Source organism: Petromyzon marinus, chromosome 49, assembly GCF_048934315.1.
Source record: "Petromyzon marinus isolate PM22_M1 ecotype Great Lakes invasive population chromosome 49, UKy_Petmar_22M1.pri1.0, whole genome shotgun sequence".
Taxonomy (NCBI): domain Eukaryota; kingdom Metazoa; phylum Chordata; class Hyperoartia; order Petromyzontiformes; family Petromyzontidae; genus Petromyzon; species Petromyzon marinus.
Window position 1 is genome coordinate 2518799 of NC_133715.1, and position 23538 is coordinate 2542336.

The 23538-nt window shown below is 49.2% G+C and overlaps 1 protein-coding gene across 2 annotated transcripts in view; it reads right to left on the reverse strand.

The window, feature by feature from the left end:
• Positions 1–23538, reverse strand: part of LOC116953008 (uncharacterized) — a 97152-nt gene that overhangs the window by 34198 nt on the left and 39416 nt on the right. For both annotated transcript variants that reach the window (XM_032972817.2, XM_032972818.2), the window contains exons 4-12: positions 19830–23424; positions 18862–18909; positions 12700–12818; positions 9751–9967; positions 7017–7156; positions 4133–4259; positions 2818–2853; positions 1859–1989; positions 942–1068 (exon numbers count right to left, since the gene is read on the reverse strand). In XM_032972817.2, coding sequence (XP_032828708.1) covers positions 942–1068; positions 1859–1989; positions 2818–2853; positions 4133–4259; positions 7017–7156; positions 9751–9967; positions 12700–12818; positions 18862–18909; positions 19830–23424 — 4540 coding nt within the window. The remainder of the gene's footprint in view (positions 1–941; positions 1069–1858; positions 1990–2817; positions 2854–4132; positions 4260–7016; positions 7157–9750; positions 9968–12699; positions 12819–18861; positions 18910–19829; positions 23425–23538) is intronic.

A 23538-nucleotide genomic window follows, 5' to 3' on the forward strand; every position in this document is an offset into this window, starting at 1 on the left:
GCCACCAGACCTCCAAAGAGGCTACTAAACGGCTTAATGACATCGATATATAAATACACACACGTATGTTGCAAGAAGAACAGACTGTTGGGGCTAATGTGGTTAGCGAGCACCTATGAAGGTCCAAGACGGCATACGAAGGGGTGGTGTGGCTGCAAACATGCCCGGCCACCTTTGTCTCCCCAATGCTGTTGTTACACAGAGCACGAGGTACTTATTTTTAGGCCGAGTAGACCTACGGGAGGCCTAGGACTGATTTTGATTTTCGCAACTGATTTTGGCCAACCATTAGATCTTTTAACAGATTTCGAGACAGCAGGGCTCACCTGATTGAGTCTCTCACTTCTCTGAAGAGATGCCGTGACACCAAGGTAATACCGATCGCCTTATTTTTGTTTTCATGCTGATCACAAGTATTGTGGTGAATACAGACATAATTAGCCGAGGTATTCCTAGCTCTGTGATCTTGAATTAACTTGCAAATTCCATCTCTAGCCCCGCCTACTCCAAGCATATATAACTTTTGGTTGCAGTGGCTCTGCAATTGGCTCAAACAGCTCTCTCACGATATTTTTCTCAACGGTCCACCAGCTGTATTTGTTCACCTGAGGACGATCGCCTGTGTTGCGATCGAAACGTCGTGGTTTTTTACCTTTTTATTAATTTCTATCTACGTGACTTTACCGAAAGAACCAAAGAATATAAAATAATAATGGTATTTTTTTTAAAAACCAGGCAGGTGTCTCGTGTCTCACGAGTCTTTTCCATTTTGGCCCTGCATACCGTCAACGAAGCATTGGCTTGTGGGAGGAATGGGGTGCAACCGGTGACCCTCAGCACTGCCATCCCCTGGCCACCTCACAGCCCCATGCCGACAACACCTGGGCAAGCCCCGGTGGCCACAATTTGTCCATAAGCAAAATAACGTGTGATGTACTTACAGCAAATATGGGTCTTATGGAGGAAAGTGTCTCATTGCAGCCTCCCCACTCTTGCCAGCTGTGGTATTCACCTTCCTCCAGGATATACTGCCGACCGGAAAAATTAGGACCTTCGTAACCAACCCACCTACAACGACAGAGGCACTCATTGTTAGCCTGCCTATGTCTATTCGAGGAAGCGCTGCTGACAACTGACAGTGTAACATTAATAATAGTTTAGTGTAACTGGTATTCGCACCATTCTTATGGTGCAAGGCTATTCCCAAGGCACCACGTTTTCGCAGACGAGTATAGTCTGCAGTGATTTCAAGCGGGGGGCAATATTCCTATGTGGCTTAAGCCCAATTAACGTGTTTCCAAATCTGGAAAATTTAGACCCCGATGCCAGCACAGATGGCAGACTTGTTTTCAAATAATGTCACGAGATCTCCGATGTCCACTGTGAAGTGGACAGCGAGTACTGTTGGTTAATACACCCCACAGTATTAACCAGGGCGGCTAATGGGCTCAAACCGCGAACCTCTGCAACAAGCGGCAACCATGTCACTGCACAGTACAGCGGGCGAAGGGTGGTGTGCCCACTACATAAATAATTGACAGGCCTCCACAACAGAATGCATGTTCACTATGGAGATGGAGTTCGCACCTCCGATTATCACGGTTGGCTACGTACGGTGCGAAAGAAGTTCAACACACGTGCATGCACGGAGTGATGAGATCAGAAAATTTGTAGGAATGACAGAGATTGTGGCATTCGTGGGGCCATGCGGGATGGTGATGGCATTGAGAGGCCTTCGTGCAGCTGTGAATGACTTCTGATGATGATGACGAGACTGGGATAGATGCAACTGGGACCAATCTGCTGCAGGGCAATACGCGGTGCGTCAAGGTAGCGCGGTGCACACGTGGACGCTCACACTCCGGCCCTGACGCGGATGGAAGCGACTCTCCCGGGAGAGTCTTCCCCGAAAACTCCGCCCAGCGTGGGAATCTCCAAAAACGCCTCCTTCTGCTGCCCTTCAAAATTCGGCTCCTCGTACAAAATCACCTGCGGGGGTCAACAGGCGAAGGTCAAAGTGCACCTTTTCTCAAATGAACAAACCAAGAAACTCAACACATTCGTCAACAGGGCTGCCCAACAAGGAAGTGTATTGTATGTAGAGTTATGTATTTGACGACGTTTCGGCCATTGGCTCTTCTTCACAGTGGCGAGATGTTAACTACCGCGCCTGGTTTACAGGAGATCGTGGGTTCGATCCAATTACGACGCCTGCATATTTGGAGTTTGCATGTTCTCCCCGTGGTCGCGTCGATTTTTCTCCGGGTCCTCTGGTTTTTCCCTCCACATTTAGCAACGCGCGTTTAGAGCATTTGGCTGCTTTAAAGGTCCACGTGATAAGCCACTTCGTTAAACTATTATTAGTGACCAGGTCGCTTCTGAAAAAGAGCTATATCGCTAAATAAAACAAGTTAGTTTTTACAAAAATAGTTTATAGGCTATTGCCTGAAACGTTGTCTATGTGGGCAATGAGCCACAGACCACTGATGGGTAAGGAGCACCTGAGGTGTGAAATGCGCGCACTTCCGACTTGCACGGTTGGCTACGTACAGTGCGAAATAATTTCTAAAATACATACGTGTACAATATTATGTTATTTCCCATGGCGGTTAATCCAAAATCTTGAAAATGTAACGTTTAGCTGCAACCATCCGTTAGACAGGTAAGACCCTCGCTCACAGTTATATATGACAGGGCTAGACTGTGCCAAGGGCTTCGGTAAGAAGAAGAAAAAGAAGAAGACATTGAATGTGTTTCAATGCTCAATGAAGCCATCATGCCACAGGGTGTTGAAGAATAGTAACATCGACTCTCTACCTTCGCTTCATTCGGCCTCTCCACTTTGATTTCTCCCTGTAATAAAATCAAACAAAACAATTAATGTTAAGCGTCATTCACGACATGTACTCGTTCTACACAAGAAGTATTGGGTGCTACAGTCATTTCGGAAGAGCTCAGACCTAAAGTGTTTTTTTTATGTTTTTGTCATTTCCTTAAGTAAAATGTTGGTATCAAAGGTCAGTTTGATGATTACTGCATTCGGAAAGAGAGTTCAGCAACTTGATTTCTTTAAATTTATTCTAATACGAATGTTGGGTCTATATCAGGCTAATATCCAAATTACGCTTAATCTGCATTGATTTAGATAAAGGATTTCATCGACGGCAGTCATGGAAATTCCACATTCCTATGGTGAGGACCCATTTTTGCATAGAAACAACCACCACTGACTTATGACTAAATGGCGAAGTATCACCCGGTGGTACTCGCTTTGCCAGCCCTAGATGTTTGATAACGATGGGACTGAGTTGACCTGAACACGATTATGACTCTCCATCTCATGAACAGGAGTGCTGTGTTGCTTTACTACCTTAAAACATAATTCCAAATACTCTCAATGTGACCTGATCACTCGAATGATCAACCGATAACAAACAAATTGAATGCATTCGTCAATAACAATGCCTTAAAGGAAAAAAAAACATGACAGGTAATATTTTCCTCATAGGATATGTCATCTATTATTCAACGGTTTTACTCAACTTGACTCCTGTGTACTGGTCAAATCTTGTAATCAAAAGTTAGTCTACTTCTTGTTGCCCAATCAATTCCAAATTTGGCACACGTACTCAGATCCGGTGACAATGCATGCCTGTATCAAAATCGGCATCAATTAATCAATTAGTTCGCTACTTTAAAGCAATTTACATTTTGTATGGACGCCTTATTATTTATAGAGATTTGTGCAGGTCAAAAACGCCGCGGTCCCTAAACTCTCAAATCGCCTCGCCCAAGAAGCAGGCGCCACATCTCTCAGGCGCGCCTGTGTGTGAATAAAACCGTTGTTTAAAAAAAAAAACTTTTTTTAAGGAGTTTATATATTTGTATCTTTTAAGGCGGTGTTGTTGACGGATGTGTTAAGTAAGTTTTTGTTGTTATTATTCATGCTTGTGCACCTCTGCCAACGCAGCAGCAATATATACATCGTGTTTATTTTTTTAGAAGAACTGACAATAAGTACAGTATTCAACTGCTTAAATGATCGGATGTCCCGGGTCTGGCCAAGAAAAACTCCTCCGGCCACGATGTTCGGCGGAGGGCTTTGGACCGCACCACTAACGAGAGGCCGTACCATTTTGAGGGGCCGCAGGGATCCTATGCGAGGCTGCATCCCATCCCAACAATCCATCGTGGGGTATTCCCCAGGCTCAAGGATGCTGATGAGCTCCATGTAGTGGAATCCCAGGTACAGCAGCCACCTGAGATGGGAGAAACAGCCAGGAATAACAAAGTGTTATCGTCAGCACGAACGTTTTTTGCGGGAGTTATCATATGTGGCTGTCAGAGATGGCTGGCGGCAGTTCCGAGGGCAGAGAGCTGAGCTGGCACTGCTGAGGCCCTTGGGTTTTCGAATCCAGGCAGCTGCCTGTGACAAAACCAGGTTCTCAAGTGTGCAGAGTTGATGGTCTCAGCCCGGTTGCCAATGACTGCACAAACAAAGCATGGTTCTTCACTTAACCCATTCCCGTTCCGAGACGTCTGCAAGTTGCAGAGTGGGCGTTCCGTTCACCGCTGAATCTCGGAACGAGCAAACGGTTAGCATTAATTTTGTTTAGAGATGCGTAGCGCCGTCGTTTTTAAAGCCATTGTACTCGCCGCAGAGAACCGTAGCGACACGATGGCCCTCTACGATAGCTGGCACCAAACTGTCCCACACCCGCTCCCGCATGGCCTTGTGGGAGCCTCGGTACGTATTTCTTCCTCCGATTCCATTCGAATGATGTAGGCGTACGTCATCGAAATGGGAACTCTTAATTGGGCTAAATTCAAGCTCTGAGCAAAAAAAAACGTGATTTGACTGTCACTCGCTGAACATTACTCTCAGTTGCAGCGCGAGTAGGAAAGTGTGTGGACCAGAGGTCACTGAAAAGGGATTTCAAATGTTCCTCTGTGGTATTTGCTTATGTGGACTGTTCTCTAACACGAATTGTTGCACTGTTCTGCACCAGTTCCAAGTGGATTGTTTGTTCTAGATTTGAAGTTTTCGTGACTGCAAGGATCCATACTCTTTGGTTCTTTCGGTAAAGTCACGTAGGCGGGGGGGAAAATATATAAATAAATAAATAAATAGCGGCGTTTCGATTGCGACACAAGCAATCATCATCAGGTGTGATAACCACAGCAAGAAAATTTGAAAGAAGTGGCGGTTTTTTTTTTAGGGCAGAGAGGCCAGGGTTAGGGCAGTTAAATAAGTCAGAGAGGGGGAGAGTAGGGGGGGGGGGTGAATGGTGTGAGGGGTGCGTAAACTGCAGGTACACCAAAGACGCCGGTGTACCGGCAGTTTACACGCCCCCCTACCCTCCCCCTCTCTGACTTCTTTAACTGCCCTAACCCTGGTCTCTCTCCCACTTCAGTAAAAATTCCCTTGCTGTGGTTATCACACCTGATGATGATTGCTTGTGTTGCAATCGAAACGTCGTGATTTATTAATATCTATTTATTTATTACTTTTTCACCTACGTGACTTTACCGAAAGAACCAAAGAGTATGGATTGTTTGTCTCCTGACATAACCCCACTAGCAGAAGCTGGATACAATTGGGAACAAAGACAGTGTAAAAGACAACTCGTCTTAAAAGCACAATCTGGGGATGAAGACATTGGAAGATTACGCGCGATTCCTCTATTGCACATCTGGAGTACAGAGACTCGGAGGTAGGGTTTTTGGACCGTAATCAGATGGTGACCACGTGATACGTCCACTTGCACAGCAACAAGTGCGCTTATTCACGATTTGAAAAGCAAGTGGGGTTCTTAATAATCCATGTGTGCGGTATTTGTCTACCCCTTGCATGTTGAAGCGTGTGTCGCTGACCTTACTGGTGCCGAGAGTTTATCTGGGCTTCTTTTTCTACCCTTCAGTAAGAACGCTTGTGAGTTTGGTTTGGGTGTTCTCTCGCATGCATGCATGCATGATTATTCTCCAAATATTAAACTGTGCGATCCTGCACAGCAGACTACCCGACCTCCAAGGTCTGCTGTTATAGCATCCTCGCAGATATCTATCGAACCCTTTTTACAAATATCAATAATACAGGAGGTATTAAGATGTTCAAACATCAAATAGACACAAATTGCAAGGCATTAAGTCTGATATATTTATAAATGGTTTGTTCTTTAAACTGATCGGCCTACATCAGAGACAGCCTCCTTTATGGCCTTGTCTCAGCAGTGTTAGACCAGTGAACACCAAAATGTGAACAGCACAAAGCCAATGCAAGTATCAAAGCATTAATAGCTTGGGTTGAGAAGTTATATTCATAGGATGCAGGGGGGAGCTGTGGAAGAGTGGTTAGCGCACAGCACTATAAACCTGGAAACCTAATACTGATAAAAGGAGTTGATATTCTTGGTTCTTTCGGTAAAGTCACGTAGAAGGGAAACAATAAAATAATAATAGTTTTATGATTTTATTGTTTCCCTTCTAATATTTGTATTATTTTGTTTCCCTTCTATGTGACTTTACCGAAAGAACCAAGAATATGAATCCCTGCAGTCACGAAAGCATTAAATCAAAAGGAGTTGACTTCATGGCTAACATCAGTGGCGAGTGATATATGAACCGGTCCTAGCCCCTCCACCTGCCCCCCCCAACTCCTCGCCAACCCATACTGACCAGCATGGTGAAGTAAGGTCAAAGAACCTCCCCCGGATCAACAGAGCATGAGGAGGCCTTAATCCAGCAGTAGATTGATAATGAACTGTAAATAATTATTACGTCAATATGATGCACAGTGGTTCTTCGAATTAAAATTATCACAATTTATGACTCATGGTGAGTCTACCTGAAGTCCCACAAGAGGGGTCCCTGTGCTGTGGAGAGATGTTGGGGAGTCACATGGTGTAGGGATTGCGCTGTAGTTGTAGCGTGACATCGTGGCTTTTGAACGTGGCTGCTGATCTCAGGCACGAGGTCTGCCGTCGCTACTTCATCGCATTTCGGACAACGGAACTCACACGCCAGAGTTGACGATGATGGAGGAGACGGTCGGCTGCATTCCGTAAACTTCCACCTTCTCCGCGTCGTCGCACACAATGATGTCTGTCCCCCGGAACTCCTCCTCCGAGAAGAGCACGATCTCCGGCATGGAGTGGTCCTGTGGCAGGGGGAGGAATGGAGACAGAGATACCTTTTTTATATATATATATATTTTTATTTTGCCAGGTAAAGCCCAACTGAGCTATACAGCTCTTTATTCAGAAGCAACCTGGCTATCACAAATTATAGTTCAACGAAGTGGCTTATCATGTGGAAATTTACAGCAGCCAAATACTCTAAATGCGTGTTTATTCTAAATGTGGAGGGAAAAACCCGGAGCACCCCGGAGGAAAAATCCACACGACCACGGGGAGAACATGCAAACTCCAAATATACAGGGGTCAGGGTGGAACCCACAACCTCCTGTATACCAGGCAAAGGAGTTAATATCTTGCCTGCCTCCTCGCCTGCCCACTCATCTGTCATTGATGACCCAAAGGAAGAGGATGGGCCCACCTCCTTCTAACCAACCCTTCACCCATCATCTCATCGTCATCATCATCGTGGACTTCTACCCTCAATGTAAACGGTATGTAAAGTTAATTTGATGTATATGTTTTTATGTATTTTTATTTTGTGTGTGTAATGTACTGTAGTTTATTCGTGTGTAGAGAATAAACAGGCAACTTAGTTAAGCTATGACGAGTCGACCAGAAAACCCTTGCACGGAGTTTGCTCGACCGCGGCCGTGGCTCCAAACCCCCTATTTCCCATAAGCCCCTGCACTTTACCAACCACGCATTTGCCTACTGCGTCCTTTGCCAGGAATCTACCCCCCCCCCGCCGCCCATGGCGGTTGGCGAGGGATTGCTGTACACGTGAGCTGGCACTTTTAACTGGACGGATGTCTGCTGCTTCACGCACATGCCTGCCGTCGCCCCCTCTCTCCAGTTTCCGTGTGGTAACCTGAGCCACGCGGCTCACAGCTGACAAAAATCACACCCTCGCTTGACAGGAGCGTGACACACACACACTCTGACTCACAATAGCAGTCGGAGAGAACAATAAAACTTATATCCAGGCTTCAATTTAATTTTTTACATTTACGCCCGGTTCATACCTTATCGAAACGGGTTTTGCTGAAATCTCTGCAGTATCAAGATTAAAACGCAACACGCATTCTCAAACAATCATAATGCTACACGAGTATGCCGACCGAAAAATAATTACAATATTTGTGTTGGCACTCTGATGGAATGTGAAACCACACCTTCTGCATTGAGACAGATAAGAGCTATGGAGGGATAGTCCACTGCCTTTTGCAATGAATGCCCTTTCTTCAAAAGAAAAAAACTTTTCAAGAGAAAAACCACTCGACAATGAACGCCTCGATTGTCAGTTGCTGAATGGCAGCAATGAACATTGTACAACGTGCAAAGATACTTACAGGTAAAGGTGTGACTGCACAATGCTCACGTCACTTTTGACAAGGGGGACTTCTCACTCTCTTCAAAGCATGGGGCACGGCAACACTTTACAAGGTTGGGGTGGGGGGGTGTCCAACTAGCGAGTGGTTCCCAGCGGTTATTGGTTAAGATTGTGCTGCCACGGGCCCATAGGGCTGCGGTGATGCCGGGGGCTTCTACGGCACTATGCGATTCCAACAAAACCCGCGCAACTACTGCTGTCGACTAGGCGCTGAGGCTGCTGTTTATGCGCGACTGTTTATCTAAAATAACACAGGTTCTTTTTGGGGGGGGTTAGATCACGTAAATATAAATGTCGTTAACCCACCTGACGCAGCCAATCAGTAATGGTTTGTCACGTAAACAGAACATGCCGACTCGTTAGGAGTACGGCACACCGGTGTGTTGGAGAACAATTAAATATTTTATTTCTGGGACACTATTTTTTTTCCGGGGGTGTACTTAACTCCGCGACTGGGGTACCAATCAATCCGAAATCAGTGCCACTCGGCAATGTCGAAACGCAGCGAGGAGATTGCGCTGAAACCCTGATCGCTCGTACGCACCGTAGTGGTGCATCGTAGTGTACAGCTCGTCGAGATGAGTCAATTGCCGCATCGCCAACCATCAACAAACTAAAAATGACTGCGTCACGGACATTGTGCGAGAGCCGGGGTACTGCCACAAGGTTCAAATGTAATGTGACGGCTTTTTTGTGTTTAGTCATTGTTAACCATGACGAGACCATCATCTTGTTACACTCCAGAACTCGGTTTAATCACAGGCAGCTGCCTGGATTCAAACCCAGGATCTCAGCGCTGTCTGCTCAGCACTTTCACCTCTGAGCAACCCTATCCACCTCTCAAATCGTGTTACTGCTAAGAAACGTGGATAGTTGGGACCTGCACCCGAGTATAACTATCTGTATAAATTGACCTTACTTTGGCAGCAGTGACTCAAGCAAGCCTCGGATTAGCACGGTTGGCTACGTACGGTGTGAAAGAAGTTCAACATACATACATACAAGCCTGCATGTCGAAACCGGTCTAGAGTTTGCTCGTATATGAATCAATGCCGTTGAAATGATGCACTCCCAGAAGGGGCGTGGGGCCGATAGGGTTGTGCGAAAGAATACTGTTGTTTTGTTTGTGGAGAGACATATACGTTAAGAAGACAAATGGAGCGCTTATCCATTTCGTTGTTTATATTCTCCGCGACGACGCGAACGACTGTTTCACGTCATTACTTTGACGACGCGCTTGATGGACCCAATGACGATCTTCGGCTCCTTGGGCTCGCCATCCTCCTCCGCCTTGCCCTGATCGATCCTCCCCACCATGGGCCCACCCACAAACCCTTGTTCCTCTGCAAGCATCTCCCCCCACGGATCCGTCATCTCCTCCTCTCCCTCCTCCAGCGCAAAGCACTCGCCCGTGAAGCCCGACTCGCGATACACAAGCCACCTGCAGCACACAGAAAAAAAAACTAAAGACAAAGGTCCCCCGTACAGCCTTAACAGACTGTTGGGGGCAAGTGCTGTTAGCGAGTAGCACAAATGAGGACCGGAACGGCACATGAGGGGGGTGGGTGGCCAGCACCAAGCCCAACCGCCTTAGTCTCCCCAGTGGCGATCACACCAGGTACTCATTTGAGAATGAGTCGACCTAGGGAAGGCCCAGGACCGGTTCGGATAATCGTCACTGGTGTTGGCCATGAGCAGGAATCTAACTGGGGTCGCCGGGTTCATAGCGCAGCGCGCTAACCGCTACACTACCGCTCCACCTGCGGCACACACACACACACAAATATCCCCCGTATAGCCTTTAACAGAATTGTTGGGGCAAGTGCTGTTAGCGAGCACCTATGAAGGACAGCATGGCAGATAATGGGGTGGGTGGCTAACACCACGCCTCGGCTGCCTTGGTCTCCGCCAGTTTGTTGATGTATACACACCGCAGCAGGTACTCATTTAAGGCCGACCTGCCCTAGGGGATGCCCAGGACCGATTGAAATATTTGACACTGTAACGAGCGCAATTTGTTAACTTAAGAACGCACGCGGTGAAAACGGACTATTAGGTAATGCCGTACTGTACTTGCATAGCGCGCACTACTGAGTCCAATTGTGAGGACCTACCTACCAAATGAGGATCTGATGCAGCTGAAACATCAATCTGGGGGAAGAGGCTAATGAAACGGTACCACCATCGCGAATATTCACTGGCGTTTACTGCTACAAGGAGCTGAAGAAGAAGACAGATTTTTGTTTAAAACGTTTTGCAATCAAGCCAGAGGGTCTGAAGGAGAGCACAAAAGAGGGGCAGCTTCCGCTGGTGAACATTCCTGTGGCTCCAGCTTCATCGTCAGATGAAGAGGCAGCTGATGGCACCCCTTTGTCTGCGGAACTCCATCACTGGTCACCCCCAAGGGGCATCGATCAGCAAACTGCTCGACCATCTCTGGTAAGCTTAATCGAATTATTTGTATTTATTATTCGTTAAGATGTATGTTAACTTGTAACCATATGCATTTTTGTACACTTCATGACAAGCAGTCACGCACTTATTTTTCACCATAAATATCTTCTCGGAGTAGCATTTCCCAATAACGCATTCTGTTATACACAGCGGGATATTCCTGTAATGGCCTAGTTCTGATTGCTTTAAACATTATTTTCAAAAGTCCTGTATCAAATTGCCAATATAAGTTTTGATTCATAATAATAACTTTTGATATTAGTGAACCTAGCTTGAGCATTTTCACCTTTTTTTCATTTCCCTGGAGTCTTTCAGCTCAGTTACCCCATCGATACCGTCTGAGGAATCTGCTTTGGTGCTGCAGGTCTCAGACCCACGTGCTGCAGGGGACCTCCACCTCACCTGGACCCTCTCTGCTCGCCAGCGGGAGTCCAGCGCTTGCCCCGGGTTGCCCCTCATAGGGGCAACCCAGTGGAGCAACCCAGTGGGGCAACCCAGTGGGGCAACCCAATGGGGCAACCCAGTGGGGCAACCCAATGGGGCAACCCAGTGGGCAACCCAGTGAGGTAACCCAATGGGGCAACCCAGTGGGCAACCCAGTGAGGTAACCCAGTGGGGCAACCCAATGGGGCAACCCAGTGGGCAACCCAGTGAGGCAACCCAGTGGGCAACCCAGTGGGGCAACCCAGTGGGGCAACCCAATGAGGCAACCCAGTGGGGCAACCCAGTGGGGCAACCCAGTGAGGTAACCCAGTGGGCATCCAGTAGGGCAATCCAATGGGACAACCCAGTGGGCAACCCAGTGGGCAACCCAGTGGGGTAAACCAGTGGAGCAAACCAGTAGACAACCCAGTGTGGCAACCCAGTGGGGTAAACCAGTGGAGCAACCCAGTGGGACAACCCAGTGGAGCAAACCAGTGGGGAAACCCAATGGTTTCACCCAATGGGGCAACCCAGTGGGCCAACCCAATAGGGCAACCCAAAGGGGCAATCCAGTGGGCCACCCAGTGGGGTAACCCAGTGGGGTAACCCAGTGGGCACCCAGTGGGGTAACCCAGTGGGACAACCCAGTGGGCACCCAGTGGGGTAACCCAGTGGGCACCCAGTGGGGTAACCCAGTGGGACAACCCAGTGGGCACCCAGTGGGGTAACCCAGTGGGGTAACCGAATGGGGAAACCCAGTGGGGCAACCCAGTGGGGCAACACACAACAGGGCAAGCCAGTGGTTGACTCTTTAACCACACCATTGCCGCCATTCTCTGTGGCTCATGCTTTTTATTTTACACGAATCTATTTACTGTTGCGCCAAATATGCGTCGGCGAGGTTCGCGAAAACGCTGCGAATGCGGGTCCCGCTGGCCTTAATGCCAGCCTGCAATCGTGGCACTCTTAGGCGCGCGCACATGACCATGTTGTACTGAAAAGAACCGCCAGCGCCAAAATGGGGAGAAGGCGAGTGCGAGTGGGTGCGCCTTGCACAGAACACGGAATTGAGAGACGCTCGGCGCGTTTCAGCGTCGGGTGAACAGTCGCGGGCTGCGCGAAGTCTCGCCGTTCCCGTGGAGTGGAGCGTGGTTGTACGGTGCCCCCCCCCCCCCCCCTCCACCGACCTCAGAGAGGTTTGGGAACAAAACCGTGGCTCGTGGCCCCACTGTGGCTTAGGGCAGCGAATGCGCGGGGCCACGTGAGTGGTGAACGCGCGGGGGTTTAACAGCTCACCCGCCTCGCACCACCCTCAGCGAGATGGTGGCGGGGAGATCCCAGGACGTCGCGTCAGCGACGTCCGTGAACAGCTCGATCTTCTTGCCGGTAAAGCCCGGCTCGTAGAAAATCACCATCTGCGGCAACAAGGGCAGAAGCGTCAGTAAAACCAAGGTAAAAGGGGCAGGCGTGCGATTCTTTATTTTGCCACTGATGGCTTGAAGGACTGAAACTAAACACTGGCCCAATGGATGGATGTGTGTGTGTGTGTATTGTGGGGAGTGGGAGTGTAGCGGAAAGCGCGCTGCACTACAAACCCGGCAACCGGGGTTCAGTTCTCGCTTCTAGCCAACACCAAGTGACGATTATATGAACCGGTCCTGGGCCTCCCCTAGGTTGACTCAGCCTCAAATGAGATCCTGAGCGGTGTGTTAAAACATCGCCAATGGGGATACAAAAGCGGTCGAGCGTGGTGCTGGCCACCCCCGTGTACCATGCTTGCCTTCATAGGTGCTCACTAACAGTACTTGCCCCAACAGTCTGTTACGGATAAACGGGGGATCTTTGTCTTTTGTATGTATGTTGAACTTATTTCGTACCCTACGTAACCAACCGTGCTAATCAGAGGTGCGGGGGGGGGGAAGAACAACACAAACACAACAAAAAATGTCTTTGTTGAGGTGGGAGTACCCACACTTTGTACTCCACCCCGCACGACCTGGATGATCGACCAGATTTTATCACGTTTGTGGACCTGTTTGCTATGTATGCGTAATTCAATAAAGCCTGTATAGCCATGCGAATGAGAGGGTCCATCTCAAGGGATTTTCCAGTTGATATATATCATTAAATAAAATAATTCGTAGGCATACCCCCATTTGATATATATTATTAAATAAAATAACCGTGGCGTACCCATTCAAAGTGCTTTCCACTATGAAAGGCCTGACATGTGAATTCCTGTCTTTCCTATCCAGCGGGGTGTGCATGTTATTACGCAAGGAACTAAAACGAAAGAGAATGTGAGTTGGAAAGGTGCCCAGATTAAGGGCGAGGTGGGGATAGTATTCGTGTTAGGGTAGGACACGTTCTCGTGGAAGGCTGGCTAGTTTTGTAGCATTAGCAGTAGGTTTGGCTCCTGCATTCCACTCAAAAACGATGTTTATTTTCTACCATCCTAATGCCCCAATTGAGCGTGGGTCATTCTCGTTTTGTTTGCTTTTCATTACTTGTGTTCACGGGGCACTACCTGTTACTTATAAAACATTTACAGCGGTTGCAATTGAGTAACTCATCAGCAATACAACGAGGTGGCACCTGTAGGGTACAGCACCGGCAAGCAGATTTCTGACAAGCTGTCTGCTTAGAACAGGAGTGCAAACCTACAGGCTGCGGGCAGGTAATAGCCCACAACTTAATACGGCCACATGACGCCTGCCACCTCAAAACTGCCTGCAAACAATATTTATCCATCGCCACGAGCATCCTAATATGGACTAATTGGGTACGAGAGAGGTATGTTTTCTACCTGCCAATGCTGTTTCAACATATATCACGCTCATTCACCTGTTGCCTATCAAAATGGATCAAAGTTCAGCGTCCACTTCTACTGTGTGGCCATGCCAAAGGTAGTATTTAAAAGTCCTCTTCGGCCCCCAACAATGAAAAGGTTCCCTGGCACTGGCCTGGCGTCTACGTGTGCTCCCATCACACACGTGGGCCTAGTCCAGGGCACTCGAGCTTATCCCAAAATGCATGAAAAAAAGTTTCCTTCAAATGTCCAGTTTATTCCAAAATGCATAAAACAAATTGTCAAATGTCGAAAACAAAATGAGCCGGTGGACCCGTGGAGGACGTTAATGCGTGGACGTAGAAACAATTACGGGTGCAGTGTTTTGACACGTTGACAATGTGAGCAACAAGAGTGCGGACCAGCAATGCTCAGAAGAGGGTGGCGGACGACTGAAGCTCAGCAAGTTGCCAGAGCAGCCTAACACAGGTGGTGCGTTAGTCAATCACTTCAGTCAACCCATAACACCTGGGGGCCTATTCCGGTGACGTGCCAGCGAACCTACTTACATTCACGTGGTCTTAAATTGTACGTAGCCTGGCACAAGCAATGTGGTGATGTCACCGCCGCATAGTGGCGAATAGTGGCTGTTGTTGTGTGAACGTAGGCGTTTCTGTGTGTATTTGTGTATACGTGCCTGTATAAATGTAAGTCTTCGTGTAGTTTGCGTGTGTATGTATGTCTATACAGTGTGCATTTGGCTCCTGAAGGGGCGCTACTCGGCGGTTGGAGGCACTTGCACTCCAACAACAATGGAGGGCGGAGGAGTGATGCTCACAACAACGAGCAGACCGTCGGGTAGCTAAAACACAGAAGTTTCAGACAGTGAGGAATATAGGTGGCAGGAGCATCTGCCAATCATCTCAGTCAGACAACTCATAGCACCTGGGCCTGTCTCATGACCTCTTGCCAGCGAGCCTTCCATGCTTAACGTGGTCTAAAAGTGCACCTAGCCTGGCACAAGCACCACGATGATATCATAGCCACTTTGTGGCGAATGACAGCTATTGTTGTGTAGTGTATGCATCTGTGTGTAGGCTGTTTGGGGGCACTTCAACAGTGAAATGTCATGGTCATGTAGGAGTACAGTATCGTATACAAATGTAATACGGTGGCTCAGTCAAGATTAATTTGGGCTTACTACTAACAAAGCTTTTATGAATTAGAAAATGACACCTGAGTGACTCACCCATATACGTGAGTAATGCGCGTTTTGGCAATACAGAAGCAACCACAACCCACACTGAGCTGTCCCAAGATCCTGATGCCAACTCAACCGCTCTTCTGTACTTTCAAGCCCAAAATATGCAGCTCTGCAATTGCCTGCTTATTCCACTGCTGGAGGAAAGGCCTCCACTAGAGGGAGCTGTAGAGAGTTCCTGGGAGCCAGGGTGGTGAAATGTTAACTACCTCAACTGGTATGCAGGAGGTCGTGGGGTCAATCCCGACCCTGAAGCCTGGATATTTGGAGTTTGCATCTCTCTCTCGCCGTGGTCATGTCGATTTTTCTCTGGGTCCACCGATTTTCCCCTCCACATTTAGAATCGACAAGCGTTTAGAGTATTTGGCTGCTATAAATTTCCACGCAGTATGCAACTTTGTTGAGCTGTCATCTGTGATAGCCAGGTCGCTCTGAAAAATGTCTACACAGCTCAGTGGGCCTTATCTGGTAAAAATAAAAAAAAGAGTTCAGTGTTATAGTTTAGTGTTGCTCAGACGTCTGGAAGAAGTGGAGCTACCCACAGTCTACACCACCACACATAACCTGCCGCACCTCCGATTAGCACGGTTGGCTACGTAGGCTGTAAAATACGCATACTGACGATCAACTGGACAGTCTGTGAGTGTAGCAATGTCAAGCTGTTTGGCGGACAGGCGGGAGAGGTTTTTTTTTTTAAAGAATCTCTCCTTTATTGTTTTAACAGCCTGTGCAGGACGATTGAACGTGGCAGACCTCTGAGTTGTGGGTCTAGTATGGCAACAATGTCGCAATGGCAGCAGTGCAGTAATAATACTGTACTGCAGTTGGTCGTCCGGAGAGAGTTTGGAATCAGTAAAACCCTTTAACAATGACACAATGGTACTGTATAGCAGTGTCTAAACAAGTTAACCCATGGGTATATGGTGCGGATACAAACGGAAGGTCATTATGTGTTTGTCGAAAGGATATACATTTCTCGACCTCATCCGCCACATTTGCAGTGCATTGCACAAAGCTTAACTATTCTCAAAACTTACTTTAGTTTTGTTTTTTGCACCGACAGTTCATGGTCCACACAAGAGTGCTATTTTCCAATACCACCTCATAAACCGGCAGTATATGTTTTACACGTGTGCTGATGAGCCCCAGAAGGGTGAAACTGGTCTGAAGTTCAACCAACGTCCATTGTTAACATCAGCATGTAAGGCCAAAAGGCTGATTGGACTAAAACACATACAAACTTTTATGCGGAGATACAGAACTGATGGTGAAAGTGTAGTTTGAACCAGCATCACATCCGAGCGGTTTATTTACAAGAAGAATGGCAGTCCTAATAATCTATTTAAGCACACATCACAGTATTCGCTCGTTATTCGCGTGGAAAACATTCCGGGGATGCTTGCGAATAGCAAATTTTGCGGGTGATACTGGCCGACGAAAACCAAACTTTTATTTCATCAGCTTATCTACCATCACTTTATGCCCCCTCACCACTCTATCTCATCGCTTTTCTCTCTCTCAATGTAGTCCATGCAGAGTTCCAGATGCGATTTTAGGATAGCCAAAATCGTGGATAGCAAGTTCGTGCATAATGAGGAAATTACTGCAATTACATTTTCAGCTCATTATATTCAGGTATTTCACATACGGGTTTGGTAGTGATTTTCTACACTCATATATCTCTATGAATAATTATAATAATAGCTCTTTAAGGCAGGTAACAGTAAATACTTCTTGAGACCAATCCTGGACAGTTAATTCCTTAACTGATTCGTATGCATGTTGTGGAGATGTTCTCACCAATTATATTCCAAACGTGTGATTGTAGTCACGTTACGAAGGTAAATAAACTTATGTCGGAAATATGACGTGTTTTATTTACTCCTGAAAGGGTCACTGAGCCACAAAGACGATTCTGTCAGGAGGGCCCCTGCATTGGAGATGTTTGACCAATCTCTCCAATATTAGGAGGGTCTGGCATGTTGGAGGAATCATGAGTTTGTAACAAACACACACAATATGAGGGGACAAATAACAACAACAAAAACTCAGAAAAAATTCGTCAAAAACAGTGTGGCATTTAAAGGAAAAAATATTTAAGAGGCGACGTTACGGGCATTAATGACTCTTCTGCATAGCAGATAGCAAAGGACGTGCTATGAAGAAGGACCATTTCCATAAATCATTTCCTATTATATGTTTTCCTTCTCATGCAGCGGTCGTTTAAAAATGCATCGAATTTTTGTTTGTTATTTGTGCTTATGCATCACTGCCAACGCAGCATCACAAAAATAATTACATTGCGAGGGGCGTAACACTCAAAGCGACACACAAATAGATCAGTCACCCATTGCTATAGTAGCCCCCCCTCGCAACCCAAGCTCATAGCACCTGGGATTCCCAGGCAGTCTCATATCTAAGTACTGACCACACACGAGCCTGCTCTGCAAACAAGATCGACAATTTCCAAAGATCGGCAATATGTTACGTTTTACTCCAGTGAAATCACATAGCAAGTATGAAATTGTTGGTGCATCAGGCCTCTATCACCCAACATGAGACAGTGCCAGCCCTTCGTTTCTCTCTAGATAATGATTTGCTGCATGCTCACCACACAGATGTATGTTGAATTTCTTCCCCGCCGTACGTAGCCAACCGTGCAAATGGGAGGTGGGATTAACTACATTATTACAAGAACGTTTGGCCATTTTCAGAGGTGGGGGGCACTTTCGCCGATAAGTCATCATCAGTGTGCAATGCACAACGTCGGTGTAGTCACTGGTCGGTAGCCGGACTGAGACCACCAAACTCACGAGAACCCGGTTTGATCACCAGTGAAGGAATCAGAACACGGGATCTCAGCATGACTGGGCCCTGCTTTTCGACGAAGCCCTTGATCCTCCCAGCCACCTCTATTATTAGAACGTTAATTGGAAACAAATTGTAGTCTTCTCGAATCTTTCGTCATTTTCCCACCACCTCATCTTTCAAGACGAAATCACAAATCACAGGGGTCAGCGACTGTGCTCGGCTGTAAGGGGTTATTTACGGTAATTGATTTGAATTAATAAATGTTGGCATTCCTGGACCGCGCTGAACTGTTCTCACGAGGTTTTTGTTGACAAGCAGCAAATCGCCATCTACAAACTATACTGGTGAGTTGGGATAAGCGATTCATTCTTGCATCTATCCGAATGAGAGTCCTGATTATAATTAATCGCTCGTACCCACGGGGGTATCTCCGCATACTCCATTTTCCTCCCACGTGCCAAATGGTTAAATGTAATTGGCTAAGCGATCCCATGCAGGACCCTCCTTGAAATGATAGTCTTGAGACTCAATTAGGATTTTCTTGGGCAAAACACAATGACAGTAACGTTACAGCGTAAAAGCGACGCTCCAGTCGTACCTTTCCCGGCCTTGGGTTCACTTGTCTTTCACCTTCCATTGCCGGATCCTGCAGGAGAGATCACAAATGCCCAAATTGCTACAGAGCTGCATCATCATCATTATTAGCCATGATCAATACACTGCTTGATGAAGCCCCCCCCGCCCAAGCCGCTGCCGCTCCTCCCAATCCTACTATGCAAAAAAATCCATACAGCAACCCAAGCAGAGCATGCTGCAGCCTATAAAATAGGCTGCAAAGAAATACAATCGAGGAGTCGGGCATTGGCAGTAAACTACAGTTGCTCTGCGACATTAGCTTGTAGGTCACGTGCGCGTCTCAGAGAGTAAAAAAAAAGAGGAAATAAAATAACACGAGCAAACTTTTGTCTTGCGACTAACTGCAGCGTTTACAAGGAGGCTGTACGTGAAAAGCATAACACATCAAGTGCACGCTCACGAATTACTAATTCTCATTAACCGTTGTGTGCTGCTATCGCCTCGACTTTGCAGGTGGCTTTGTACATCGAAGAACGCGAAATTAATCGAGCGTGCTAATTGCACGACCGTTATAACTGTGGGTATTTTTTTGGTTTGTTACGACGCGCTGCCGATTTCGCGGCAACCGCTTGCCATTGCTTCAAACAGCAACGCGCGATGCACAAGAGGCTGACACACACACAAAAACCAAATTTCCCATGCCGACATTGTTTCACTTCGACATTCAGTTTCGTACATCTAAAAAATACAACAGCAATCAAACGTGTCAATTGGTAAAGACAAAGCACGCATATGGCAGAAACAAATCGATATCTGTGTATTATCAATAAATATACATCACTTGACACTGACAACTGTTAAAAACAACGAAACGGCAATGCAAACAAAAGCTCAGGAATCCTCACGTAACCTGCGCCCCGCGCGCATTAAGTTAAAGGTGCAGCTCTGCAGGTGCACGGTGGGACTTTAAACTAGGAAGGACAAACTCACTTGGGGAGCTCCGTTGGTGGGGCCTTGCGGGAACATGCCGGGCTGCGGTTGGTCGGGGAAGCTGCCGAACGCCAGCAGTTGCTCGGGACCCGGCAAGGCTTCTTGCAGGAGGTTGCTGCCCCCGGATCCTTTGCGCCCGAGAGCCGCTGCGGAAGTCATATCCCTCAAGGGAGACGCAAGCTCCAGGGCAGCCCCGTGTGAGCCCAGCTGCTGCTGCTGCTGCTGCCTGCTCCCTTCGAAACTCTGGACAGCAGCCGAAGCGTGGCCGCTCAGCGGTGGCGGCAGCGTTGGCACGCCGCCACCGTCCTTGCCGGCCGTGCCAAAGTCTCCGAGCTGGGAAAGCGCGGACGCGCCAGGGGCAAACGCACCTCTGGGAGATGTCACCCTCGTGTCCGCTCCCTCGTGCGCCGCCCTGGTGCCCGGAAGTCTCGGGCTTGGCCAGACGTCCGCGGGTTCCGACGTTTGCACCGGGCTGCGCGGTTCCAGGCCGCTGGCGTCAAAGCCTTTCAGCAAGAGCGAGGACTGCTTGTAGAGGTTCGAGAATTTGTTGTGGGGGGACGGGCCCGGGGCGCCACTTTCACCTTTGCCCTCAGCGTCCTCGTTGAGCTGCCCCGCTCTGTCCTTGCCGAAACCGTTGTGCAGGCTCTGGTGGCCCACCATGGACTTCAAGCTGCGGTTTTTGATCTGCTCCTTCAAGAAGTTCATCGTCTTCGTCTTTTGGAAGTCGACCGAAGGCAGTTCGGACTTGGTGCCGCTCTTCAAGGACCAAAGGTTCACATTTTGCTGGTCGTCCGGCGGCTGCGGACGCTCGCTCGTCCTTCCTCCACCCCCGTCCTCCTCGGCGACTCCGGGAGCGCCTGTACTTTCGCCGAATCCGCTCGCCAGCGGCGACAACTTTGGGCTCTTGCTCGCGAGGGCTACGTCCCCCGGGGGGAAATACTTCTGCCTTCTGGCGGCCCCCGCCGACTCTTCGTCACCCCCCTCCTCCTCCAAGTCCTCCTCCTTAATGGGCGACAGCAGAGAGAACTGCTCAAATGCCGGGTTTTGCCGGGAGGGCCGCCCCCCGTTGTCCGCTGTGTCTGGCGCTGCCGTCCCCTCCTGGAACATGTTCTCGATCACCTCCACCTCGGCGCACATCTCCATGGGCGAAGGCCTCGGCAGGTAACACCGAAAACCTGGCAGCTCGATCGGGACGGCGGCGTCGTCCGCGCTCTGTAGCACCGAGAGCGCCCCGTCGGCTGGAGCTTCACCGGCGCCTCCTCCATCAGGTAACGCGCAGTTACCTGCACTAACCTCGACATGTTCCGCAGTGGCTGCGTTGATGACAGGCTGCTGCTGCTGCTGTTGCTGCTGCTGCGGTTGCTGCTGCTGCTGAAGTTGCTGCTGCTGTTGTTGCTGTTGTCCATCAGTGATATTTTCAAACTGCGTTCCAGCTTTTATGAAGGTCGAGCTCTCTGCGCTGACCATATCCGGGGGCTGCAATGGCTGCGGCGCTTTTTCCTCCACTCCCAACGAAGGATTTCCTAGCGATGCACTCGCAGCTTGCTCGGCATCCATGGGACCTGCCTCAACATGCTGTCGTGAAGGTTCTCCTTGGACTTTAGCGTGAGTTCCGCTTCTGCTGCTGCTGGTATCTGAGAGCAAAGGCATGCTCTGTGCTGCAGGCTCACCAGTCAGTGTGGCTTTTGTGGGAGTGTCTACTTTGACTGAATTAATATCCTGTGATGGTTCAGCAGCAGCGCTGGCTTTCAAGAGGCTTTGTGTTTGCTCGACTGTCACGACCTTGTTAATATCCAGGATGCTCGAGATGACTTCTGTACCAGAACCGGTTATACTGCAAAGGTCCTTGACAATTATTACGTCCATTTTTGTTTCCTTCTCGGCAGCCACTGCACAGACATCGCCTGCTGCTACTGCTGCCACCACTTCAGGTGTCTCCCCGTCTCTTAATTGATTCGCTGCCGACGACCGATCAACATTTTTGTTTACGTTAACAGGCACGCCCAAACGCGGCGTGTCTGAACCTGAGGCGGTGGTGGTGGCGGCGGCGGCGGCGGCGGCGGCGGCATACGAGACACCCTCCTCAACCATTCTGGGTTTCTTCACTGAACTCTCAGGCCCTGGAGGCACGGCAGGGCTCTTGCCCACACGCTCGCGATCCGGTGCTCGCAGCTCCGCTTGATTATCCTGCTTGCGCAAGACGCCCGCGACATTCCCTTCGCCCTCGGGCGCCGCGGGATCAGACGCCGGGTCCTCTCCCCCATTCTTTGCGCCACCCTGAATGGGCAGGGAGGCGCCCATGTCATCGCCACGACTGGTGAGCTGACGGCCGCCGCTCGCTGGAGTTTGCGTTGCCCCCTCCGTAGCGTCTGACTCTGCCACACCGGGCGCTGCTTTCTGATCGGCGGATTCCTCTGGCATGTTGCACGCTTTCTCACGCGTGGAATTCAGCCCGCCCTCGGGTTTGGTCTCCGAATCACCGGAGAGGACTTTGTCCTGTTTATAAATGGGTTTGGCTTCCGCGGGCTTTGACGTCGGCATTTTTCTAGAGATAACCGGGCTTCGTTGGCTCGCCTCCTCGGTGGCTTTTGGCGACGCCCTGGAGTTAATGTCACTGCCCGTGAATGGGTTAGACCTACGGTCCCGCGTGTTTATTCTCACCTTGCCCACACCACTCACGGCGTCAGAGTCTTTCTCTTTCGGACTCGACGGAGGCGAGCTGCCCTTTGACGAAGTCACCTGGGAAATCCGATTGCCCTGAACCACCACCGTCTTCTTGGTATTGGTGTGCTGCGAAATCTGCGTTTTCACGGACTGAGAATTCTCGTTGTCAAAAATCGTCGACGAGCCGGGGCCCACTTTGTCCTTGGGCGTCACGATCTCCTCGATCGTCACGATTTCCGTTTCCTCAATCACCACCTCCTTGGGATGATTCCCTTGACCCTGGCCGTCGGCCGCCTGCCCCGCAGTCCCTTGCTCGGATGCGGCCAGCGTCGCCTTGGCCTTGAGAGAGCGGACGGCCTCTCCGTCCTCCTTGCCATTTCCCCTGGGCAGCCTCCCTGGGGTCTTCCTCAGCACCTTGCTCCTCTCCGCTCCGTTCGCACTTCTCGCGGCGTCTGACTGGGACGCCTCCTCCGAGTTGTTCGCCTCGCTGGCCGAAGCGGACTCTGCCCCATTGTCGTCGAACAACTTGGAGTTGGGCCGAGGCCTCTTCTTCAGCTTTGCGGCGCCCTGGTACGTGGCGTACGACACCGAACCGCCCCGGGGGCCCGTTTCCGGCCCTTCCATTGGAGCCTCCTTCATCCTCGACGCTGCGCCGGGTGCTCGGGGTTCACCACCCGCATCCTCGACACCCTCCATGGGCTCCTCTCCTCCTCGCGCACGGCTCGGGCCCACGCCTGTCATCACAGCCTGCCGACCCGTTTCCGTAGATTTTAAAGGAGAGGGTCGGTCTTTCTGAGGCCTGACCAGCCTGATCGTCTTCTCCGTCTTGTGTTCCTCCTCCGTGTCATTTCGCGCTTGCTTCGCGGCCTCAATGGATGCGGCCGACCGGGCCACCTTGGCAGGTGGATTGAAGAGGTTTACGGTGGGTTTCCTGCAAACGAAATGAAATCGGTCACCGATGACACAGCCACTTTCACATATTTAGCCAGGATCGCATTCATTCCCAAGACTAATTTTCAAGGGGGTGCTGCTTTGTCAAGTTTGG